Source organism: Xiphophorus hellerii, chromosome 17 (genome assembly GCF_003331165.1).
Source record: "Xiphophorus hellerii strain 12219 chromosome 17, Xiphophorus_hellerii-4.1, whole genome shotgun sequence".
NCBI classification, from domain to species: Eukaryota; Metazoa; Chordata; class Actinopteri; order Cyprinodontiformes; family Poeciliidae; genus Xiphophorus; species Xiphophorus hellerii.
This window is the reverse complement of record NC_045688.1, coordinates 6,156,290-6,178,695: the sequence shown is the minus strand read 5'-3', so window position 1 is coordinate 6,178,695 and position 22,406 is coordinate 6,156,290. Positions and strand designations below refer to the sequence as shown.

General features: G+C 39.1%; 1 protein-coding gene across 1 annotated transcript in view; it reads right to left on the bottom strand.

The window, feature by feature from the left end:
* The window catches only part of snd1 (staphylococcal nuclease and tudor domain containing 1), a 188,126-nt gene that overhangs the window by 153,755 nt on the left and 11,965 nt on the right, over positions 1-22,406 (bottom strand). Inside the window, exons 7-11 of the mRNA XM_032588843.1 lie at positions 22,126-22,284; positions 21,923-22,029; positions 20,713-20,803; positions 13,026-13,130; positions 1,508-1,609 (exon numbers count right to left, since the gene is read on the bottom strand). Coding sequence (XP_032444734.1) covers positions 1,508-1,609; positions 13,026-13,130; positions 20,713-20,803; positions 21,923-22,029; positions 22,126-22,284 — 564 coding nt within the window. The remainder of the gene's footprint in view (positions 1-1,507; positions 1,610-13,025; positions 13,131-20,712; positions 20,804-21,922; positions 22,030-22,125; positions 22,285-22,406) is intronic.

Here is a 22,406-nt window from a genome sequence, read left to right as displayed (position 1 = left end):
TTTGCTTGAGGCAGTGCTGAACAATTAAGCAGAGTTAACTTTAGAAGCTCGATGAAGTCAAAGCAAGATATATATAATATAACAAATTATGCACGAGTTTACAACTTAAAGTTGAAAACGTTAGGACTGTTAATACTTCCCCGTATCTGTTCGAAGCTGTGTGCTTTTTGCTTTTCACAAGGAAAGCTGTGAAATCATCTATAAACATGACCAGAGAGTATGTAGATATGTGCAAGTTTTATTTTAACATGAGGTGCCAACAAATCTTTAAGACGCAGACATGAACACTGTTTTAATGCAGTAGCTGGTGAATTTATTCACACTGAACACAGGCTGCTGCTTCTCCGTTTCCTAATGCGCACACCCTATTATTTGGGAACACAAACATAACAAATAAACAGAATCATTATTTTCGCTTCACTTGATGAAAACCGGCTTTGGGCTGAATTTTCTGTCATTAAAAAAACATTAATGAGGAGGATTAAAATGACTGTGATGAGAAGCTGGGACGGGGATATGAATCTCACTCCCATACAGAGAGCCAGAAGGAACTCTTGTGGCTTTTGACTTTGAGTGGGTGCGTGTTTTTGTTTAACAGCCTCAGTTGTGCTGTTATGAAAGCGCAAGTGAACTGTTTGCTCCAGCTACTATCAGGGTTGCTGGAGTCCAGTCATCAATACGCTGCTATTGTACATTCTCAGTCAAACCGAAGTACAGACCAAAACTTAAAAACACTTGTCTGTTCATGCCAGAAATTAAAAATCTTAGTGTTGCATTTATGCAGATGTTTTTGGAATTCTAAGCGCGATCCTGAATGACTGCTCTGGCCGTCTCCCATTAATCCAAACTTTATTTCGATACTAAGAAAAGTTTAGTATTTTCCTTTCATAATGCCATCTATTTGCATTTGGCAAAAACAAAAAGGAAGAAGTAAGGTTACATGGAAGGTTTTCCAAACACTTTACCAACTTTAGGTCAATTTTGGTTTCGGTTTATAATCAGCTTACATTCATTGGTGGATATATTCATATTTTACACAAGCTAAGCTGGAAATCTGAAGTCCTGCTATGCGTCTGGAGGAGCGTTTAACTCTCTGCTAAGCTCTAACGGGTCAGATGTGAGTAAATCACAGCAGCCCCCCCAGGTGTACAAACCAAGTAGATCAATAGACACAAGAGGGGGAAATCAAGACCGCTTGTTTAAAGGGTGCATCCGGGCCAGCGGTAAGCCCCAGGACATCTACCATGAGCACTTGGTATTCACACTCAGGCGCAGAGGGAAATAGATATCCAGCTCTGAAATACATTTGTCTGTCAATGAAAAAGGTGCAGGGAGCACTTATAGTCATTTTGCGTGGTTTTATCTACAACTATTACAGAATTCAAAGACGCTGATAAAAAGAAATCACACTCATTCATATAGCGGAGAGAACAAAAAAAAAAGAAAAAAAGAAATGGCTTGGAGCTTGGAAAAAGAAAAGAAAAAAAAATCAGAGAGAGGTTCTTACCTTTTTACCGATGAGCTTCTTCCTGAGGAACTCCCGGGCCTCGAACATGTACGGGATGTCATACAGAGGACGGAATCTTTTGTCTTTGTCCTTGTTCTTCTCCTGAATACAGATGGAGGGGTGGGGAGGGGGTGAGGAGAAAAGGAAAAGACAGAAGAAGAGAAACTTAACTTAAATTCCACGTTTAAAGGTTGATAACTAACCATGAGATGCAGGTTTCAGATTATACAACTGACAAACACAAAAGTGAAAGTTGGAGGAAAACAATGCCTAGTTATAAATGCTTTTTGTCCAAAAAAGTAAAAATTCTGAAATGCTGGAAATGCATTCGAATGAATTCCCTTTTTCTCTGATACCCCAGAATAAAATCCAGTGAACTACCATCAGAAGTCATCTTTGTTATATCTGCTCACAATTGATTCTCTAAAGGCTTAATGAGTTTTACAGAGATTGGTCAAACATTAATTGAGCGCTCTAATGATCTAAAATGAAATGCTTAAGATGAAACTATATTCATGTGTTAGAACAGACCATGAAATCCAGTTCAGAATTTGTATTAAGAAAACTGCTATACAAAAATACACTCAATCTAATGAGTGGGGAAAGACATCAGCATCTACATATGCAAAGCTAATATGTTTAAGTGTGTTATCATTAGTGACAAAATGTGAAAAAAGTTCAAAGTATTGGAATTTTAAGCACTTGACATGCAACTAAATACAGTAGAAACAGTCTACTTCACCCCATACAAAAACATCCAAAAGGTTTAACGCTTTTAGTTTGTTTACTCTGTTTGTTTCTATCCATTTTGGCAGACACAAGACCCTGGACTCAATGAAATATTTAAGTGTGAATGGCAAACACATCTTTGCTCAAACAGGCATACCCTCCCTGCTCTCGATACAAAGTTCTCACGGACACAGACAGACGGGCAAGGCAGAAACTCTTCACGTTAAAAACAGATGCACAGCAACAAGCCAATATTCCAACTGCAGATATAACGTACACAGCCGCACACAAAAGAACTCCACTAAGAAACGCTCCGCTACCCTCTTAGAAAAGACCACAAATGGAACTTATTTGCATTTTCAAAGAAAACTGAGAAACTCATCGCTCCTCCAGCAAAAATACCAGCAGGCACAAAGAGTGACAGGTGTCTTTTTGCTGGAGCATGATAAATTAAATAACCAGGAGGCAACTGGAAATAAAACTACACCCCCTGTCAGGAATAGCTAGACTATGAATGACACTACCAGTATGCTCCCTTCTTGAATCTCCAATACAGCGCTATTGTGGTTAATAATTTTTTAAAAAGTATAATCAGTCTTTAAACAAAACACATGGAACAGGCTTATTCCTCATCTCCTCTCGACTTAAATACCTTTTATTCATGTTTAATGACTACAGCTGTTCCGAGCTTTGAGGTGGGGCACAAACAGATGTGCAGAGAAGCGGTTCTGGTTGATTCGACTAGATCATCTTCCTCAGGGCTCAACAACTGTCATTTCATACAAGCTTCGGCAACCAATGATTTGAAAGTAATTTTCTATAAGCAGCTTATAGTCCTCCATTCCGATTGTGCTTATGTTACTAATAAATATCTCTCAGAATGAGGTCGCTCACAATTATGAACTGATCAGGGGTCATAGCCTCTTACATTCCTAAGAGATGATGAGACGCACAAAGAAAACTAACATCAAGTATCTAGAGAAAAACAAGAACAATATAAGTCTTGAGGTTCTTAAAGGTAACATAATTAAAAATATCAAACTGCTGAGGAAAATAAGCTAATATGCCATAACAAGATGACACAAAGGTGGAAAATCAATTACATTTTTCATCCGTCTCACTTTTTATGACAAAAAGACATTTTAAAAGGAGTGTGGAGACTTTTTGTATTCCCTCTGCCTGGGTACAAAATTGACAAAAACAAAAAGCTGGAAAGAATGGAAAGGCAACATGACAGTAAGAAATGTGGGGCAAATTGACACGGAAAAAAAGAAGGGGAAAAAAGGAGATGCATCTGGATGTATAAATGTTTAGGGATCAATTACTGTCTTCAAGAGGAAATTGATGGGAGATGAACTCTAAAAGGCAGCGTTTGATTGGCACAAATCTTCCTATGATGCTTTGTCACTCGACGTGGCAAAGCTGCAAAATAACAGAATTATGTTACTGGCCTTTGCTGGCTATATTAAATTATGAGATAAATGTGTTTGTGCCTTCCTTATTTAATCAGCTCCTTACTATCCACTTTCTCGAGCTGAATCAGCAAAATGTGAATTCCCAGAGCTGCTCTCACACATACCAAGTGGAAATCCCTCAACGTTCAGCCAAAAGGTGATTCAGAAAGTCAGTTTCAGTGAGTTCAGGGGTGAGCAAATTCAGTCTTCCAGGGCAGGTGTCCTAGGTGTTCGAGATATGTTCCTGCTTAAACATGTCTGACTTAAATAAAAGAGTGATTAGCAGGTTCCTGCAACTCTTTGTGACCTGCTGGTGAGATAATACAGCTATCTGACTCAGGAGACTGGAAGCAGGAAAACAAAAATTTTAACCAGAAGCCCCCGAGATTGTCCAAGTACTTCACCTCCACCAAATCAGCAATAATGTTACGGTGGAAGTTACCATGCACTTAAATTTAATAGATTTTGTTCACAGTGTTACAAATACAACTTTTATATTTCGTTATTGGATCTTACTATTGAATATTGGGGCATAATTTTGTTAAATTCCATATTTTTTCAGTCCTCCATGATGTTAAAGCAGAAAAACATTGGTTAGACTAACAGGTAGTTGACAATTGAAATACTTTAAGTAAATTTAATACATTAAGATTGCAAAACAATACTGCCAGTGGCTTTACTTCAATTCATTATTGTATGTATTTGACAAAAGGACAATAAAATAGTAATATTTCTACAAAAATGGAGAATAGAATCTAAACAGAAGAAGTGAATCTAAAAAAATAACTTTCAGCTAATAGGCTGTAGAAAGACAACTGCATCAGTGAAAGAGCGTAAATGTCAGTATTGTATTCCAATTAGAGAAGAAGAGCAGAAGGAGTGGCGCATTTAAAAAAAAAATCCTATGACGTACACAAACTAAAAAAGTGACAGAAGCAAGGTCAAAGTGACAAAGCCCTGCCATTAGGAGTTGCCAACGGAAAGTAGGGCTTAATGAAACAATCTGCATCCTTAGTTAAATGCAATTCAAACGATCTGAAAAACAAATGTGCCTTCTTTTCCATTTCTTCTTTTTTGTTCTTCAAAAAGAAGAACAAAAAAGGCTCCCCCACACTGATAAAGTGAAAAATATTGTGACTAGTCTAATTATTTTGCCATGGAGCCACATTCGGCTTCATTCACCGGATAAACTGACAACATCAGCGTCATTAAATTACTCCAGACAACATCTCCGTACCATCATCCATAAACTGCTATTATGCAGCAGCAGTAAGGTTACAGATAGAGGAGAGAGTCGCAGCTAAGTCTCAGCCGTAACCCAATAAAAACTGTTCCCGCTCGCTATCCTCAGGGGGAGTTTTGTTCTATTTGGGGTGAATTCCCTTCATTCTATATTACCGGGTAGGGCTTGGGAATCATCTTTGACTACTGCAGAGGCATGGTGCATGCTGGATTGTACAGTGTCGCAGGGCTGCAGGGTCTGAGGCTGCGAATGTGTGGATGTTACTGCTGGAAGCATTTTTATGCTTCTAAAACATCAAGAGCAAAATCATGACTCAGGAGAATGTCATTTTCTGATGTTGGGGGAGTATACAGTAGTAGGCCTCAATTTTGCATTTAGCTTATTGAGTGGAGTGTTGTTTGTACGTAACCACTCTTTTGGGAGGAGAGAAAAGAAATAAATAAAACACTGCATGCATGCGTCTCAAACAATGAGGGCATTATTTTTTGACAACACAAAGCTCTGGGAGTCTTAGACAAACACTCAACACTTACTGTTGTGTGCTTAACAACATGACTCAAACGTCCGTGCATAAACGTTAAATGGCTTCAGAATTTGGGGGCTATGAAGGATGTAGCCCAAGAGAAAAGGAAACTTTTTTTTTTTTTAAAAGCTGGACAATATTTTAGAATAAGTGGAACTAAAGCTATCCAGCAGATCAGGCATTATCTTTTGTTACAAGTAATGGTGTTAAGACCCATCAGGCTTTATTTATCAAAGCATATGATATGAGTTTCACAAAACAAATACAACTATTGATGTGTGTGCAGATTGAATGTATTCATTTTTATTACTGAATCAGTCAAATCTCAAACTCTGGGCAAACTATCTGTGGATCTGTGTATTAAAAGACTTGAAATGATCCAACAACAGTTGCAAAACAAATCATTAAATGCCATGATATTGAAAGGGAAACAGTTTTATAGGCTAGTTTCATCAGCCGGCAAACTGGCAGTGCACAGCAACATGGGAGTCGATTAAGAACGTTCAATCTCTCTCTCTCTCTCCCAAGCAGCAATTTCCAGCACATTCAGGCAGCATAAAGAGAATGCAAGAAACGTAAGCAGCCCAACAGCGTGTGCAGGTTTCTCTGACGATAAAGAATAATGTTAAATTGGACGGTTAGTGCAATCATTCTGTAAAAGGTAGATTTCAGATAACATAAAAATGACTCAGGTTGTATATAAGCTACACTTTGGTGGCTAGTCTGACTAAGACGAAAAGCTCAGGATGGCACGACAAGGCATAAAGACCCATTAAGGAATGAAGGGATTATACAGAGTTGTCAATCTAATCTATATCAAAGTATCTGACTGAGACTCTGTATCAGTAATTGCTTATTCCGAAATGACCGACATCCTGGCATCTCTTGTATCTACGACTTAAAAAACCAAGTTGCTTTCTCTCACAACTCAACGGACTCTCAGAGATGTGCAGATGTTAACTGTTCATCAAATCTGAGCACACACTAGTGTGGAGAAGAGGTCTGTCTTTGGGGAAAAATACTAACCAGTTTGTAAAATATGTAATGGAAAAATAAATCAATGATTTCACCCTTCTTCCCCCCTTTCTAATACAAGTAACCTCGTTTAGCTAGGAGTGCAGCTAGATCACTCATAGCTATTGCACCCTGTTTGACACTTATGCCAGATTTCTAAAGATAGGAATGTAACAAACAGTGAGGAAATAATCACACCACCATTCTGGAAGAAACAGTGAAAGAATAATTTCAGAACTCCAAAAAAAAAAAAAACTCCAAATGTTGGAGATTTGACATGTCTCCAACATACCAATACAAATACCCTTGTGACTGATAACGACACACAAAGGTACCTGTGTTATCCTGTATGTCATTGTAAAAGCCAGACACCTGCAAAGTCTTAACAAAACTTCCATCAAACTCCATTTACTGCTGGTAATGCCATCTAAGATGTCTAGAAGGCACCCTGTGTCTGGTGACCTTTACTTAGTGTTTGACTGGCTGTTGACGTTTGCTCAAATCTATACTTTCCTGCAATTTAAAAGCACTTGTGCTCGATATTACCATGGCATTTTCAGTCACTTTATCGTTCCATCCAACCAGTGATCAAATGGGGAGATTTCTCTTACTCTACTTCAAAACATTTTTACCAACGTTTTATTTCTTACATTAATACTCCTGCACGTGTGCTCCATTTTCTTTCCACTAAAAGCCATACTCATAACCCCACATTGGGTCTAATTCTAATGCAGCAATTTGTATATTGTCCACTCAAGCAACAACCCAAACAAAACAGCAGGCCAAGTCTTAGCCATTTCAACTGCTAAGCAGGAACATGCAGCCTGTCAGTCGAGAAGGAGGCATAATTGCTACCAATCTGTCTGTCTTTGCCAGTTCTGCACCACTGTGTCCTGAAATGGGTAACCCTCCTCTGTCGTCACTGATTGTGCTCAAAAACATTAATGTCAAAATCAGAACACTGGCAACATTTTCATTGAGCATTTTATCTCTACTTCGCCAGATGAGAATGTTTTAGCATTAATATCTACAGTTGTCCTAAAACAAACTTTTATCCTTGCAGCAAAACAATCTTAAGTGTGAATCCTGGATTGACATCTTTCTATGTAAAGTTTAATGTTCTCTCTATGTACCCTATCAAAGTCCCCCCAAAAATGGTAGTCAATTTAATTGGTAAATCAAAATTGCCCTTTTGCATAACTGAGTGTGTGTTGTGTGTCTGTGTTGAATTGAACAAATAATTTTGCTACAACGTGCAAAGCACATTTAAATTTAATTGTGTGAAATGTTCAAAAACTGTCCAATAATGTGTTTTTTTTTTTTTGTTTGGTTAGTAATAAATCCAATAGACTTTTTGATATCTGTTAGAATAGCAGTCTTGGTTCAAAACCAATTATAAAACTGCAGCTTCTTCACACAATGACATAACAAATGTTACTGTTTTCTCGGCTGTTTGTAATGTCTCTGATTATGCAAGTTCTGATGTGAACTAATGCACCATGCTGAGAGGGGGCTGTGAATATATAAAAATAAAGTGTGGACTGGTTGTCCACTTGTAGCTGCAGCACCACACACTTAGTGAAAGCAATAAGAAACATGCTAGAATCAACTTTTCAACATTTGTTAAGGACAAATACCACAAATAGAAGTAAATATTCATCTCTTATTTAGCTACTAGCACCAACAATTCTTATTTAAAATCTGGATGCAAACTATTGTCTTTTTGTTACTGTTTAATAAGTCATGTGCTGATAATGATCAGTCATAACATTGAAAACTTTATGGGAACCATAGATGTCAAGACCTTTTGTATCTGTTTACATTTTATCACATTAAAACCAAGAAATTTTGAATTTATCTGGAAGTTTATCTAACAGAGAAACACAAAGAAAACAGATGCATAGTTTATAAATTCTCAATTAAAACCCTAAAAATGTGGCATGTCTTTGTGTTTACCCCCCTTTTAATCTGATTCACCTAAATAAACTGTAATGGAAAAGTCACAAAACAAGTCAGTAAAGTCTAAATGTGGGTACATGATGGACATGGACTGCAAAGATACTGAGGTAAGCAAGACTCAAATGTTTAAACAATATTTAGTTGGTACTACGGAGCCTAAACCTTGCTGAAACATATCATTCCAGAACACTGCACCACCAGCAGCAGCCAAACTTATTTATACAAGACAGGATGGACCCACGCTTTCATGTCATTTACGCCTAATTTCTACTCTGCCATCTGAATGTTTTAAGACTTGGATTAGGCAATATTGTTCCCCATTCTTTAGTTGACTAGTGTGAGCTGCAGCGTGCGTTTCCTGTTCTTGTTTGACAGGGTAGACACCCGGTGGCCACTGTGTTTCAAAGTTCGACATGTTTTGCGCTTAGTGCTACCGCCGCCTTTCTGGGACCATTTCGAACTGGTCAATAAGTAATCGCCTTTCCTCCTTACTCTGATGCCATGCTTGAATTAAAGCAAATTGCCTTCACATCTAGGTGCCAAACTGCATTGACTGGCTGATGTGCCATTTGTGTGAAAAAGCAATTGAACAGGTGTATCTAATAAAGTGGCCAGTGAATTAACACCCGCTCAAGCGACACGGTGTCCCGAGGGGAGAGCTGCAGAGAGGCTAGACGAGTAGGCAGAGCTACACAATGCAGCACTGGGATGAGCCAGTCTTATGTAAGAACAGCAAGGTGACTGCTCAGTTTCATCTGTTAGCACCACTAAACTCTACTTAAACCACAAGACGTAAAAACACCCAAAAAACACTGGAGATTTTATGGACGCAGAGTGAAGGCAAACACACACTAATACGAGTGTGAGTGGGTGTAACAGCGAGCTACTCGAAGGCATACACCCAGCTTGTCCTACTACACATGTGAATAAAAAAATGGGGAAGAGGAGAGTTAGGAGTGATGAAGAGGAAACAAAGAAAAATGACGACTTCAACTCTCAAGTTAAAAATATCTCACATCTGAAGATATACCATTATGGTAACGGGGCTGGGGGGGGGCAGAGAGGATAAAGAGATATGAGAGTGAGTGAGGACACTTGTGTCCCATGTTTTCCTGCAGGCACACACCATTGGACCACTAATCTGTCAGTCTGAGCACAATTAGTATAGTCATGAGAGGGAAGGGGAGAGTTGTGGTGTTGGGAGACTAAAACGAACCAGAGGAGACGGGGAGTAGAGAGGGGCTTGGCAGGACCTGTCACAGTTCATCAGTGCACTGGTACATTGCATCTGGCCTGCATACTACTAAACACCACACACACACGCACACACACATAAATGGACTTGCTTGCAGAATAAACCGTCTAGCAGAGCACACACACACATCCAGCCAAAAACAACTGGCACAAGAAATCCCTGGAGACATCCAAACAAATCTGCATATATTCATAAACACTATATTAACAAAATTCTCACAGTTTTAATTCTCCGAGCAGTTTTATTTATTTATTTTTTGTTTCACCCATTTATTAGCTAGAACGCACACAACTGAAATGTCTTTATAAACACAGAAACTGTACAGCTTGTCTGCTAAGCCCATCTTTGCGTATGGTCTGACGCCAATTTTCAAGATGTTTCCTGACAAAGCCTAACCAAGCTTAAACGGCCACGTCTGTGTGTGTGTGTGTGCATGTGTGTGAAAACTGCGCTTCAAACCGTAACGATGTCTTTACGTCCATCTGCTGCACTGTAAGGAAGAAACTGCCTCGCTCATGACAATGTTAGCCAACATGATGTCTGTGCATGTAGCGCCTCTGGCTGAAGGATACCTGCTGTGACCTCCTCTTGTCTTGACCTTAAGATGAGAGTCACCCCTACGGCTGAAAAGCCAACAAAAATACAGCTATTACAACCTGACACTCACTAAGCCCAACCCTCAGCTTCCGGCTAAACATGCTACGCGTTTTGTCTCTCTGTGGATACTTTGCGGATGATTTGGAGATGCTTTACAATTATTTTATTGACTATCAAAACCACTCATGCAGCTGTAATAAAAGGAAGATTACACTGTCCACCATGGACTCCAGTAACTGAAGGAGAAACATTACATCTGCATCTGTAAAGGTGAGCGGACAGGGCATGAAATTAAGCTCATATCCAGCAACAGCTTCCTTAATTTAGTGGCCAGGCACAGACTCAACTGCGAAATGACACAGGACAGAAAATTGCCTTTTGCTTGAATGCAAAAAAGGGTGCTCTGTAAAGTTGCCAACATTTTGTCATGTTAAAACCTCAAACTTCAATGTTTTTATTTGAATGTGCTGTTTTCCTACAACAGCAACAGTTTGTACTGGATTTTATCTGGGGTGTTAGAGTAGAGGGGGACTTAATGAAACAGCCTGTCAAGCTTTACAGATTAAAACGAGAACGTTACTATGTACCCATTTTACTTCTGCACTGCAATGATGTGTTGCTTTGTAGTAATCCCATAATAAAGAAAATAACAGCTGTGACATAAAACGTACCAAAAAATGTTAAATGGTATGAAAACTTTTGCAATGCCCTGTATTTTTATCGGTTAAAAGAAATTTCAGGAAAGCTCCAGTTAAAAGGTCTCATCTGCAAACCTATCATAACTCTGCACTGCTGCCATAGCGACAACACTCAAAGCTGAGCCAACAGCAGTACAGACAGGCAGGGAGCTCTTTAGCTCAGACAAAAATAACTAGCTAACAAACAACACCAGCAGTAGCACCATGTACAACCCTTGTTAAAAAAAATAACACTAAAGGCTGCAACATTTTATGCACAATGTAAGATCTAAAAAGGGAACACACATCTGCAGTCATAACAGTGACTAAATCGGAATAAATTCACATGTAAACAAAGAACTGCAAAGTATTCCAATATGCATCTGTTTGCTTTATCGCTATTTAATCAAATAAAAATGCAATCAGGTGCCTTAATGACCGTCTGCATATTTAGAAATTACATTTTCATTGCAGGATTAGTCTTATTTATATCCGTGCAGCAGTCTGATGATGAAACAAAGCTACACAAACAAATATGCATGAGGTGAAATAATAGCAGAACACAAGTGTTCCAGTGTCACAGCAATACAATACACACATCAGATTCACATCTGGGCTCCCCTCTCCAGAGCTCCCTTTAACATACGACAGTGTAATGAAGCACAAAACACATACTGCTGAAGCATCTGGCGCAGGAGAAGACGGAGTGACAGACAGCATAAAGAGTAACACTGAGAACAGGAAAAATGGAACATAACATACAAAAGGGGAAAAATGGAAGAAAATGGAAAATTAAATCTGGAAATGTAGAAAAGTAGAATTAAAAATTAAAACTAGGACAGAAGAGTTATGAGGACAAGCGGTTAGCTCGGAGGAATAAGAGAGAAAGACTAAACGGGGAGAGTTTTTAAATTTTTTTTTTTACTCAAAAGCTTGTCACAACCACAGAGAGATAAAGAATTAACACAGAAAAGGGGCAGTGGTGCAGGTCAACATCCTAACCACAGTGCGCATGCCCTGGGGAGAAAGGATGGGAGAAAGTGACAGTGAAGAAGAGAGAAGAGAAAAACAGATGAAAGGCAAGGGAAGATACAAAGCAGCATCTTAATGATGAGAGGCACCAACAATGGCAGTGAAGAAAGCGAGAAAGAAGGAGTAGTAATGAGGGCGGGGAATAAAAACCAAAAGGGCAACAATAAAAAAAAAAAAGGCTGGAGGGAATAAACAATGAAAAGGAAACATAGAATAGGAGGAGAAACTTAAAAACAATTTAAATACAGACACAAAACTAAAAGAGTTCTGACAGATGTTGTGCAAGCTGACTTTTACAACAGGAGCGGCAGAAGCAAGCAGCATGACTTTCTCATTAATTAATACCACACTAAACATAGTGTCAACTGATTTTAAATATGCATAACATTTGCACCTTTTTTCCAGGAACCACTGATCGCTTTCTAAGTAAACATGCTGCTAATGAGGTCTCTAAGACGAACAGGGATTCAAAGATTTTACTCTAAAGTCTTGACAGAAGCTCGGTTCGAAGGGGAAATAATACAAAAAAAAAAAAATAGACGGATGATCAAGAGACATCCCACACAGTAGACATCTGTGTCTCGGCATCACTGCATAGACGCAGCTTTTTCCATCTGTGTCAATAAATATGCATTCCCCAGCATCACATGGTCAGTGGTAGGGGCCCGTGTACGAGTGTTTTCACAGTCCAGAGCGGATTCGAAGGAAAGATGTAAAATGTGGTAGAAAAAAAAAACAGGGGAGGGAAAAAAATAAAATAAAATCGATTAGCCTCACTCTCTGCAGTGCTGCAACCACTGGGTGTGTGCAAGTGTTTTACTGTGTTTGCATGTGTCCCAACTTAGGGTGCCACCAAGTGGTCAAAATTAATATCAATTATTTGTAGATAGAGAATTCCCATGTGAAAGAAAGGGGGAATCAAGAAACAAACGGCTCTGAATGAGGATGTTATTGACTGTACATTAAAAACTGGAAAACACCGAGTTAGTGTGTGTAAAGGAGATCATATGTACAATCTGACAGGTTTCTCTGTACCTCTCCCTCGTTCCTCGGGGGACGAATGCTGGACAGGTGGATGGTTTTGTATTCTCCAGAGTTGAGCTTGACCACCAGGGCGTCAGCATTGACCACCTGCATCACCTGCAATGACAAAAGGCAATTCCTGTCAAAACAAGCTCAGGATGCAGCATTAGCAGCCAAATCTGAGAAGCACTAATAAGAACCTAAGAAAGTATTTTTAAAAACCTGCTTCATCTCAAATACATTTAGACACTCTTTGGGGTCATCACAGCCCTGCATTGAAGAGAAGTGGAGGAGCCCAAACAGAAGCAGTGTTTTTTGCTGAGTGACTGAGCGAGCAGATAGTCTGAAAGAAAAATGGGAAGTGAAGGAGCACGAAAAGGATAAATGGAGAGGAAGAGATTCAGTCAAAAGTAGAAGGAGGACAACAGTGCGGCTAGATCGTGAGCAGGAGGCATTGAAAGTGAGTTAAGATAGAGTGAAGTCCTGACTGACTAAGTGAGCTAAGGCCTCCCAGCAGGGCAGCAAGGTTTAGAGGACAGGACGAGGACGTTCGCCTATCTAGGGGATTGGAAGCAGGGAGGGTTGATGAGGAGACAGAGTGGAAGAGGAAAAAAGGCTTAAAAAGAAACAAACATCCTCTGGAAGATGGATAAGCTTAGAGATGTTTTTTTTTTTTTTTTTATTTAATATTTTTATTAGAAGGGAAGGAGACATTACAGGCAAAATCTTTACTCTTAACAAAGTATGCCGTGATATACATCTTCTTTATGGCATCGATAGAAACGAACAGGTTACAGAAATAGAAGAGATATAAAGTACCTAACTGACATAAGGCATACAATTTACCTCCTATGAGTATTTTTCTTTTTCATACAAGAACAAGACACAAGAACAAACCTAGTAAAAAAGAAAAAAGAAAAAAAAAAAAAAAAAAAAAAAAAAAAGGGGGTGGGATGGGGTGTAGCATTCAATCTGGGGAAAGAGACTGAAGAGAGTGAAAGAATGTCATGAGAGGGCACCATAAGTTATAAAATTTGGCTGTGTTGCCTTTCACTGAATATCTTATTCTCTCCAGTTTTAGAAAGGACATGGTGTCTTTTAGCCACTGATTGCTAGAGGGTGGTTTAGTTGATTTCCAGTGGAAAAGAAGACGGCGTCTTGCCAATAAGGAAGTAAATGCTAAGACGTCCAATTGATTGGAGGTGAACTGTTTGTAGTTAACTGGAAGCCCAAATATGGCAACATGGGGAGAAGGTTTAATATCCAATGAGAGTATCTTTGACATAGTAACAAAGTAGGTCTGCCAAAAACTATGAAGTGATGAACAGGAATAAAACATATGAGTTAGATTACAGGTAGGCGCACGACATTAAGCTTAGAGATGTTTGCAAGAGTAACCATGGTGCCTTATAAAAGTATTCATAGATTTTGGACTTATTCACATTTTGTTGCACTACAACCTCAAATTTACCCATTCTACAGGGATTTATGCTTAACAAGAAAAAAATCACAATGGACAGGAAGATGTTTATCACTTTACAGAAAAATTGGGTTTCAACTTTATATTTTTTACAAATTATCTGAAAAGTGTGGCATGTCACATCCACAAAGATTCAATTACAGCTTCTGTCATCAAAGGTATGTCTAAACCAACTTTGCCCATCGAGAGACTAAACTTTGATCCGGTTCTTCCTTGCAGAAGAGTTCAAGCTCTCTCAAAGTAAACAAAAATGAAAGGTTCGGGTCTCACTTCAAATTTTTTTTTTTATTGGATTTTGGTCTGGACTGCTAATAAATCTAACACACAAACTTATTGACATACCAAACCTGGCCTGTCCAGCTCCAGCCCTTAAAGGTCATGCAGGCTTTAGATGTGGCCTTGCTCAAAGCTGACTCAAACGACTGAAACGCCATATAACTGTCAAACTTAGCTCTACAGAGGATGGATGAGAAATCATAGATTTAATTTGGCCGTTTTAAATCTTAAAAGGGCAACTTTTAAGACTTGCAGATAAGAAGCTCTAACGACTCCACTGGTCTAAACCGTTCTGCTCCAATTCTGGTTGTTGTCTGACCCAGTCTGAAATCTTCTTTCTCAAATTATGTTGTTTGTTCAGTAAAGGTCTCAAAGAAACCACTGAGGCCGTTACAGAACAGCTTAGGTGGACCCCGTGTACTAGTTAGGTCATTTGCAGGGACAATAGACTGTATTCCATTACAGTAAGCCTCAACAGGGAATCAGAAATAGGTTCATTTAACAAAAGCTATAAACCAGGGTATCTACAGATTTCAGCAAATCAAATTTAAGGGTTTTTCAGTGCCACCTTGAATTAAATGTAAGAGCAAAATCCTATAAATACAGGGGATGATTGGGGGATCTTGCTGAATTACAAGCAACGCAAATAAAAATAAAATAAAATAAAAAAAAACCAGTGCCAAGCTTGAAGGTTTTATTTTGCACAGAATGCATCAAGTATTGTACGACTTGGCAAAAGAAGTGAGCCAGTGGCAAAAAACATGATAAATGCAGAAAAGCTATCTAGCTACTTAGCAATAATATATTAGCAGCTAGTTAGCGGAAGAAGGAAGAAGTCTGAACGCGACTCAAACTTTTGACAGAATATACCTTTGAGTAATGTATTGATATATTTTTTTAATTTAATACATTTTGAGGCCTTCATTTTAACTAAATCAATGCAAGACTTAAGGAAATGCAGACACCCTATAAACTATGTTGGGGGTAAGAAAAAAGATTTTCAACTCACTCTATAAATGAGCTTTTTCATGCAACAAGACAGATTGGGGGTGCAATGTGATTGAGATGGAAACAGCATCCAAACCCTGAGCCTTTAAGTAGGCCACTTGCTGGAGACTGAAATCAATCGCTCTACACATGTTGCCACCCACTCCTCCTTTAAATGGCCTCACTCATCATCAGCCTAACTGCAGTTCAAGAGTAGGTTGCGCTCAAGTTAAAGTCCGCAAATTGAAAGATGCAGCTTTGAGCCATGCATTGACTGGAGTTTGGGTCATGTGGTTGCGTGGGTGTGTGTGTGTGTGTGTGCGTGTGTGTGTGTGTGTGGCTGTGGTAGTAATGCTAAATTAAAAAGACTGTGTTTGAAGGAGAAAAAAAGTTTAAGCTTCCTCAACACAAATTTCAGACACGGATCCAGGTGTGTCAGGCTCATCAAGAAATTCATTATTCTGCAAAAGCAAATAAGACCGCCTTTGCATTTGCCACCAGAGAACAGAAATTAGACCAACCCACATGCTAAATAGGCTGCCCACAACAGCAGCCAAAATACATCATACACTAATCACTGAGCTGAGTGGGAGAGATCCAGAGACACAGGGAGCAGAAGGGAGAGAGACTGGAAGGGGAGAGGAGGTGCAATGAGTAAATGCAAGGGTTGGGGGGTGGCAGTATGGGTGAGGGGATGCATGCGATCACACAGCGACACACACACCAGCCTCACACTGCAACAAGGTCATTTTGAGGCCTGCCCAAGCAAGCAAAGTGCAAGAGAGAGAATGTGGCAGGAACAGAATAAAAACGGTTTAGCTTTTACTGTCTAATTATCGGTCCGAGAGCGCGAGATGAGAGACTCGAAATAGGAAGCTTCTGGGGTGTACCGGGGGGAGGACGGGTTGGGAGGAATGGACAAATCAACACGCACGGGAAGACTGAGTGAGCCAGGGAGACAGAGTGTAATCTCAGTGCAAATATCACAGGCACAGAGACAGAGGAAAAGATGGTGAATAGATAGGAAAATGGAGCAGAAAGTTGTTGCCATGAGGGCCGAGAAGACAAATAGGCTGGCAGCATGACTCACTTGTCTAATCTGATGCTAGAGGTGGAGATCTACTGCCACCCTCTGCCAGAGGGGGACATGACAACTGCAGCAGCCAGAATCAGTCACTGCGCAGGAGGGATCTTGGCAACTATCAGGGAAATGTGTTGGTTGACACCTGAATCTATTAAGTTAGTTTTTACTCCGGGGGAAGTAAAGGCCTAGCCAGGACTCGCTCATTACTCAAGTCATATCACCTTATCTGAAAGAAACAACTATGCTTTGAGTTTCTGTGTTGCTGCCAGTGGACATGGTTTTGTCAGCCCGATTACAGGGCTGAACATCAACTCGGATTGTTTCTAAGGGCGTGATGAGGACTTCAGTGTAGTCGCTGGGCAGAGGGGAACAAAAGAGTGGCCGACAAAACTGTGGGTAAATTATCCTGGAGAGGGAAAAAACAAAACTCTATATAATGCTTGAAAAACTGCTTTTCCTAGAATTTCTTTGAAGAGGCAGCTATAATCCCCATCAAACCAGGTACATCCACCCTAAGTCACATCCTGAATAAAACAAATCAAAAGGTTCTGAGACCAAGTTCACAGGTGGATCTGGACTTTTGTTTGGCTATCTGTCTTTATGAATATCTTGTGATATGGAACATACAAACATGGAACAAAGCACGGAAGGAAGAAAGAAATGGACGGATTTATAGTCAAAAAGGTTAATAGAGGGATAAATGGATGCAGCGATGCAAGAACAGATGGATACATCTATTAAAGGGACTGATGGGTAAAGAGATGGACAATTCAATGGATGAATAGATGAAAAGAAGGTGAAAAGCTTAGAGAATAGGGTAGGCGCAAGAGAAATGTAACAATTTTCTTACTTATCGAGATCTGTTTAACTTTAATCCAATTCAATGTTGTATAAGAGCTCAGTGGGACAACATTCTTATTTACATAGAATACAATTTAATTCACCGTAAACAAGTGCAAGCTGGCCAAACCAGGCCTGAAAAATCACTTATGTAATATATGGTTAAACCTCTAAAAGCAAAATGAATGTAGGTTTTTCAATACATTTTGCTGTAAATTGTGATAAAACTAGATTAAATTTATCCATACAACAACTCAGCTTCTGCCTTCCGCGAATGTGACACAGATGTCATAATAATAGTTGGTGTTAAATTGCAGAACAGAGTGCAGCTAATGCACTCAACAAAAGTAGTCTTTTGTTGAGTGCATCATGTTCAATTCAATTCAGCTGATTCATAGCACATCATCTCAAGCCCACCGACAAATTACAAGTAATCCAAATGGATCCTAGTCATCAAAGAAGAAACATTTAACTTCAGTTTAGTAAAGTTTTATTTTATTTCACATTTGTTCCTCAGTGGGCCGTGCTTTTACTCTGGCTGCAGAAAAAGACACCTGGGGCTTTGCTGAGATCACCACTTGGATTCTGGACAAGTCAGCAACAAAAAACACATGGAGGCCGGTGATGGAGAGGGCAGAACAGACTGGAACGGACAGTTAACTACATGTCCTACTGGAACCTCCAAAACTTTTTACAATCAAGCCATCATGGTTCGTAAATCAGGGTCATATGCTGGATCAAACATAAGGCTGAACTGCTTGCAGCAGGAACATACTTCTATTGATGATAAAAGAAAAATAAATGTCAGGACTGAGTTAAGAATCAACATCAGGTTACTAAATCATACAAATCCCAAATCTGTCTCAGTCTTCCCCGTTATCCTTCTATCACTATGAGGTTAGGTTGTCCAAAAGTTCCTAATAAGTTAAAACTTACAGAAACATATTTTTTAAACCTTGGTGATGTGGCTAATTATTGCACTGGAAATGCATTATTTGGCCTCCACCCAGATTTTTTTATACAATTGACAAATTGTTTTAAAGTTAGGGAAAAGTGAGGAAAAACAAGCTAATCGACAAATCGTGGTGCAGGTCAGCAATTACCTGGGGAGAACAAGACAACAGCCTACATCTGCATCCTCAACCCAGAAAAGACAAGACAGATAAAGTAAAAAAAAAAAAAACATAAAAAATTTAAAAAATCATCAGTTGGAGAGACTCGTGGGAGTCAGACCTTCTGTACTTCTTCATCTATCTGTCACTCAGGTAATAAGAAGTGAAAAGTTGAGTGGACGTGGATAGAGGAGGACTGGATGATGACAGGATTGATGGATAGACGTCTCCTTCTGAGAATTCCTTACACTGCAGGATTATCTAGCGACAAATGCCATTGGGGTGAATGTAGTGCAGTAATAACATGCCTGAGTAACCTTATGCCCGTCGATGGTGCACTTAGTTTTTCAACAGATTTATCAGTGGTGATGTTTTGAATGACAACTGTCAGCCGCAAAGTTATAAACAAAGATAGACGTTTACAGTTAAAGGGTTTTCAGCTTACAGACAAAAACTTTGAAAGCCATTAAGACCATATGTCTAAAGAACATTAGTGCCTCTTGTTGATGTAAACACCAAAATGACCGGTCCATCCCACACTGGCATCAAACCCCTTTTATGGGATAATTTTAAGACATAAAGCAGCCCACACGAATGATAGAAATGTTTTATTCATTTCAAATAAGAGAAAAACTAAACGCTGTCCATGTTTGTGGATTTCTTCTGTGTGTGCAGTTTATTAAAACCCTTCTGCAAGCAGATTGCCTAAGCAACACCTTTTATGTAACCCTCAGGCTAGCTATGAATTTTTCAGCATCTTAAAAAGTTTAGGGTACAGAGGGAGGGAACACAGACCAAATGCCGGCTTTAGGAAGAAAAAAAATGATTTTTTTCCCCTTCAACTTTCCTTATATATTGTGAACAAAATGAGGTCTGAGTTTCAACTTACAAAAATGTTTACAGAAGGGACTGAGTTCACGTTGATGATTTGCAGCTACAGTTGCTAAACTACATTAAAGTGACAAGTCTGAAGAATTAACTTGTCATCTATAGGAGACAATCACATTAGGCCACAGTACCAAAACAAATCAAGCAGCCAGTCTTCCCATGTTTGAATCTGTAAGTTAGGACAACGAGTGGAAACTGCATTCATCTGTACTTGATATTAAGAAAATTTCTTTGTGCCCAAGGCTGTGTCTATAACATCCAAAGCCAATTTCTCTGAATGTTTGGTTTTTGAGGTCACATTGCGATGCTGTTACAGATATATAATTGCCATAAGGACCATTTGCCCCCAAAAATAGCTTCAAGGCTGCTGCATTTTTCTTCATATTCAGCAAGATGATAGTGCTATTGTTTCACCTCACAATGTTCCTACCCTGAATATATTTGCTAAACATCTTACCGTTCTCCAGATGCTTCCAATTAAAATCACTGAAACGTTTATTTTTTCAGTAATTCATGTTTTAAATCAGCTAGTAGTGCTGTAAAAAACATTGCCAAAAAAAAACCATGACTAATATCACTATGTGCAATACTGATATCACAAAGGATTTTGTAGAATTCAATATTTGTTGCTGGTTTTATTCCAGGTGTGATGTTTTCTCATGGCAGTGAATGTCAACACATGACACAGAGAATATTGCTCAAAACGCAAAATGTCACACATCGTCAGAAGTAGTACTTAGCATCACCATGATTTCCTAAAAACAAAGAGTTGGAAGGATTAGTGAAGTTTATTTGTTGAATTTAATTACCGATGTTCAAAATTATTTGATTTTTTTTTTTTTATTGTGACAAAAGGCAACATTTGTTGTAACCCAGAGCTATACAAGTAAAGTAACTGGAACTTATTTATTGCAAAGTATCTATAGGGAGTTTTATTGGTAACAAGTTAACACAAAATGGGAAAATGCTAAAGATTAACATCTATAAAGTGCCAGAAAACGATAATAAGGTTGTGGCACTTTAGGATCTTACCTTGGCAACAAACTGTCTGTCCTTCTGGTCCAAGTTTGCTGTAGGTGCCACATAATCTTTCCAGATGCGAACTTTGCGCTCTTTAGCAGACCTAACATAAAAAAAAAAATTTTTTTTAATTTTAGTCAGATAGTAAAAAAAACACTAAAGGTTTAATTGAGAGCAATCTGTCAGGAGAAATAATTTCAATAATAAAACTAACATAATCCTAGCATAACTGAAGCTGCGTATAACTGCAACAGTTAACTTTATAGTGTTTTTTCCCAGGGCTGCACAGTGGCGCAGCTGGTAGCACTGATGCCTCACAATTCTCCTTAGGTGTGAGTGTGTGTGTGCATGGTTGTTTGTCCTGTCTGTCTCTGTGTTGCCCTGCGATAGACTGACGACCTGTCCAGGGTGAACCCCGCCTCTCGTTAAAATGTCTCGCTGGAGAGAGGCAACATCACCCCACTACGGTCTAGGCTGTACAGAAAATAAATATATTTTTTCCCCGCATAGTTTTAAAATCACCTTCTTTGGCAAGGAAATAAATCTGCTACAATTGCTTCTAAAAGTCTACACAATCCTGTTCAAATTCTACGTTTCTGCGAAGAACGGGACCACAAGTGGCATTAAAACTCTTCCTAAATTTAGTGTGACTTTTATCCCGTACAACTCGGTTTAAAAACGCATATGCTTGACAACATGTTAAAAACATCAATCTGCAATAACCAGGTTGCATAAACCTTAGAAAAAGACTCCATTTTATGTACTTTTGGATCCAAATTCAACATTTTGTCTTCTTGGACACAAACCAAAAATCAACTATAAGGAATCTGATAAACTAAATATAAAGTCCAGCTGTTCTGGTTGGAGTGTCCGCCCATCACTTACCTAAATTAACAGCTTGCTTAGGAACAAAAGGACCTCAATGAGTAAAGATGTAAAAAAACAAACAAAAAAAGCTGTAAGTGCCACATAATCTTTCCAGATAAAAAAAGACTGACACTGGTCAGGGAGGCTGACAGCTAAAAAGCTGAAGATAAAGATGGATCTCAGTGAATCTAAGCATAAATAAAATTACCTGTCATATTTGTTTTATATTGTTTTGTTTTTTTTACTTGAGTTGTACAAGCTGTATTTCAAATACAGGAGGAAAATGTTTTACAAGGTTTTTTTGCACAATGTCAGAATCAAGATGAAACTAAACATGAAGTCTAAAATGTCACACCGTTCAGCAGCTCTGAGTTTCTCAGCTCCCTGGGTGTAAACAGCCATGGACCAATCCACGCAGCGAGCAAAGCCCTCCTTCAGCAGGAGCTCTGTGATGTTGCCATTCTGAGACAGAGAAAGATCCACAGATAAACACACAATAAGACAGAAGGCCTAGTTTTCTGCCAGTGTCAACACCAAGGCCTGATTCGCGCGTGTTACCGGGTGTAGGATGGTTCCCAGTATGATCTGGTTGTGACAGCTCTCCAGAATGATCTGAACATCTCGCTGCAGAAGCCGGGATTCGGTGAAGAATTTGGCCTCTGCTGCAAATGGCTCCGGTGTTTCTGTTCCATCTGCTTCCCTTTTGAACGTGGGACACTGCAGTCGCACCAGAAACAACAGTCAAGTACGTAAAATTGCATCCTTTACACACAATTACCATTTACTGGCAAAGGAGCGTTTTGTACATAACAGTGAGCATAAACATATTGTTGTGCTTG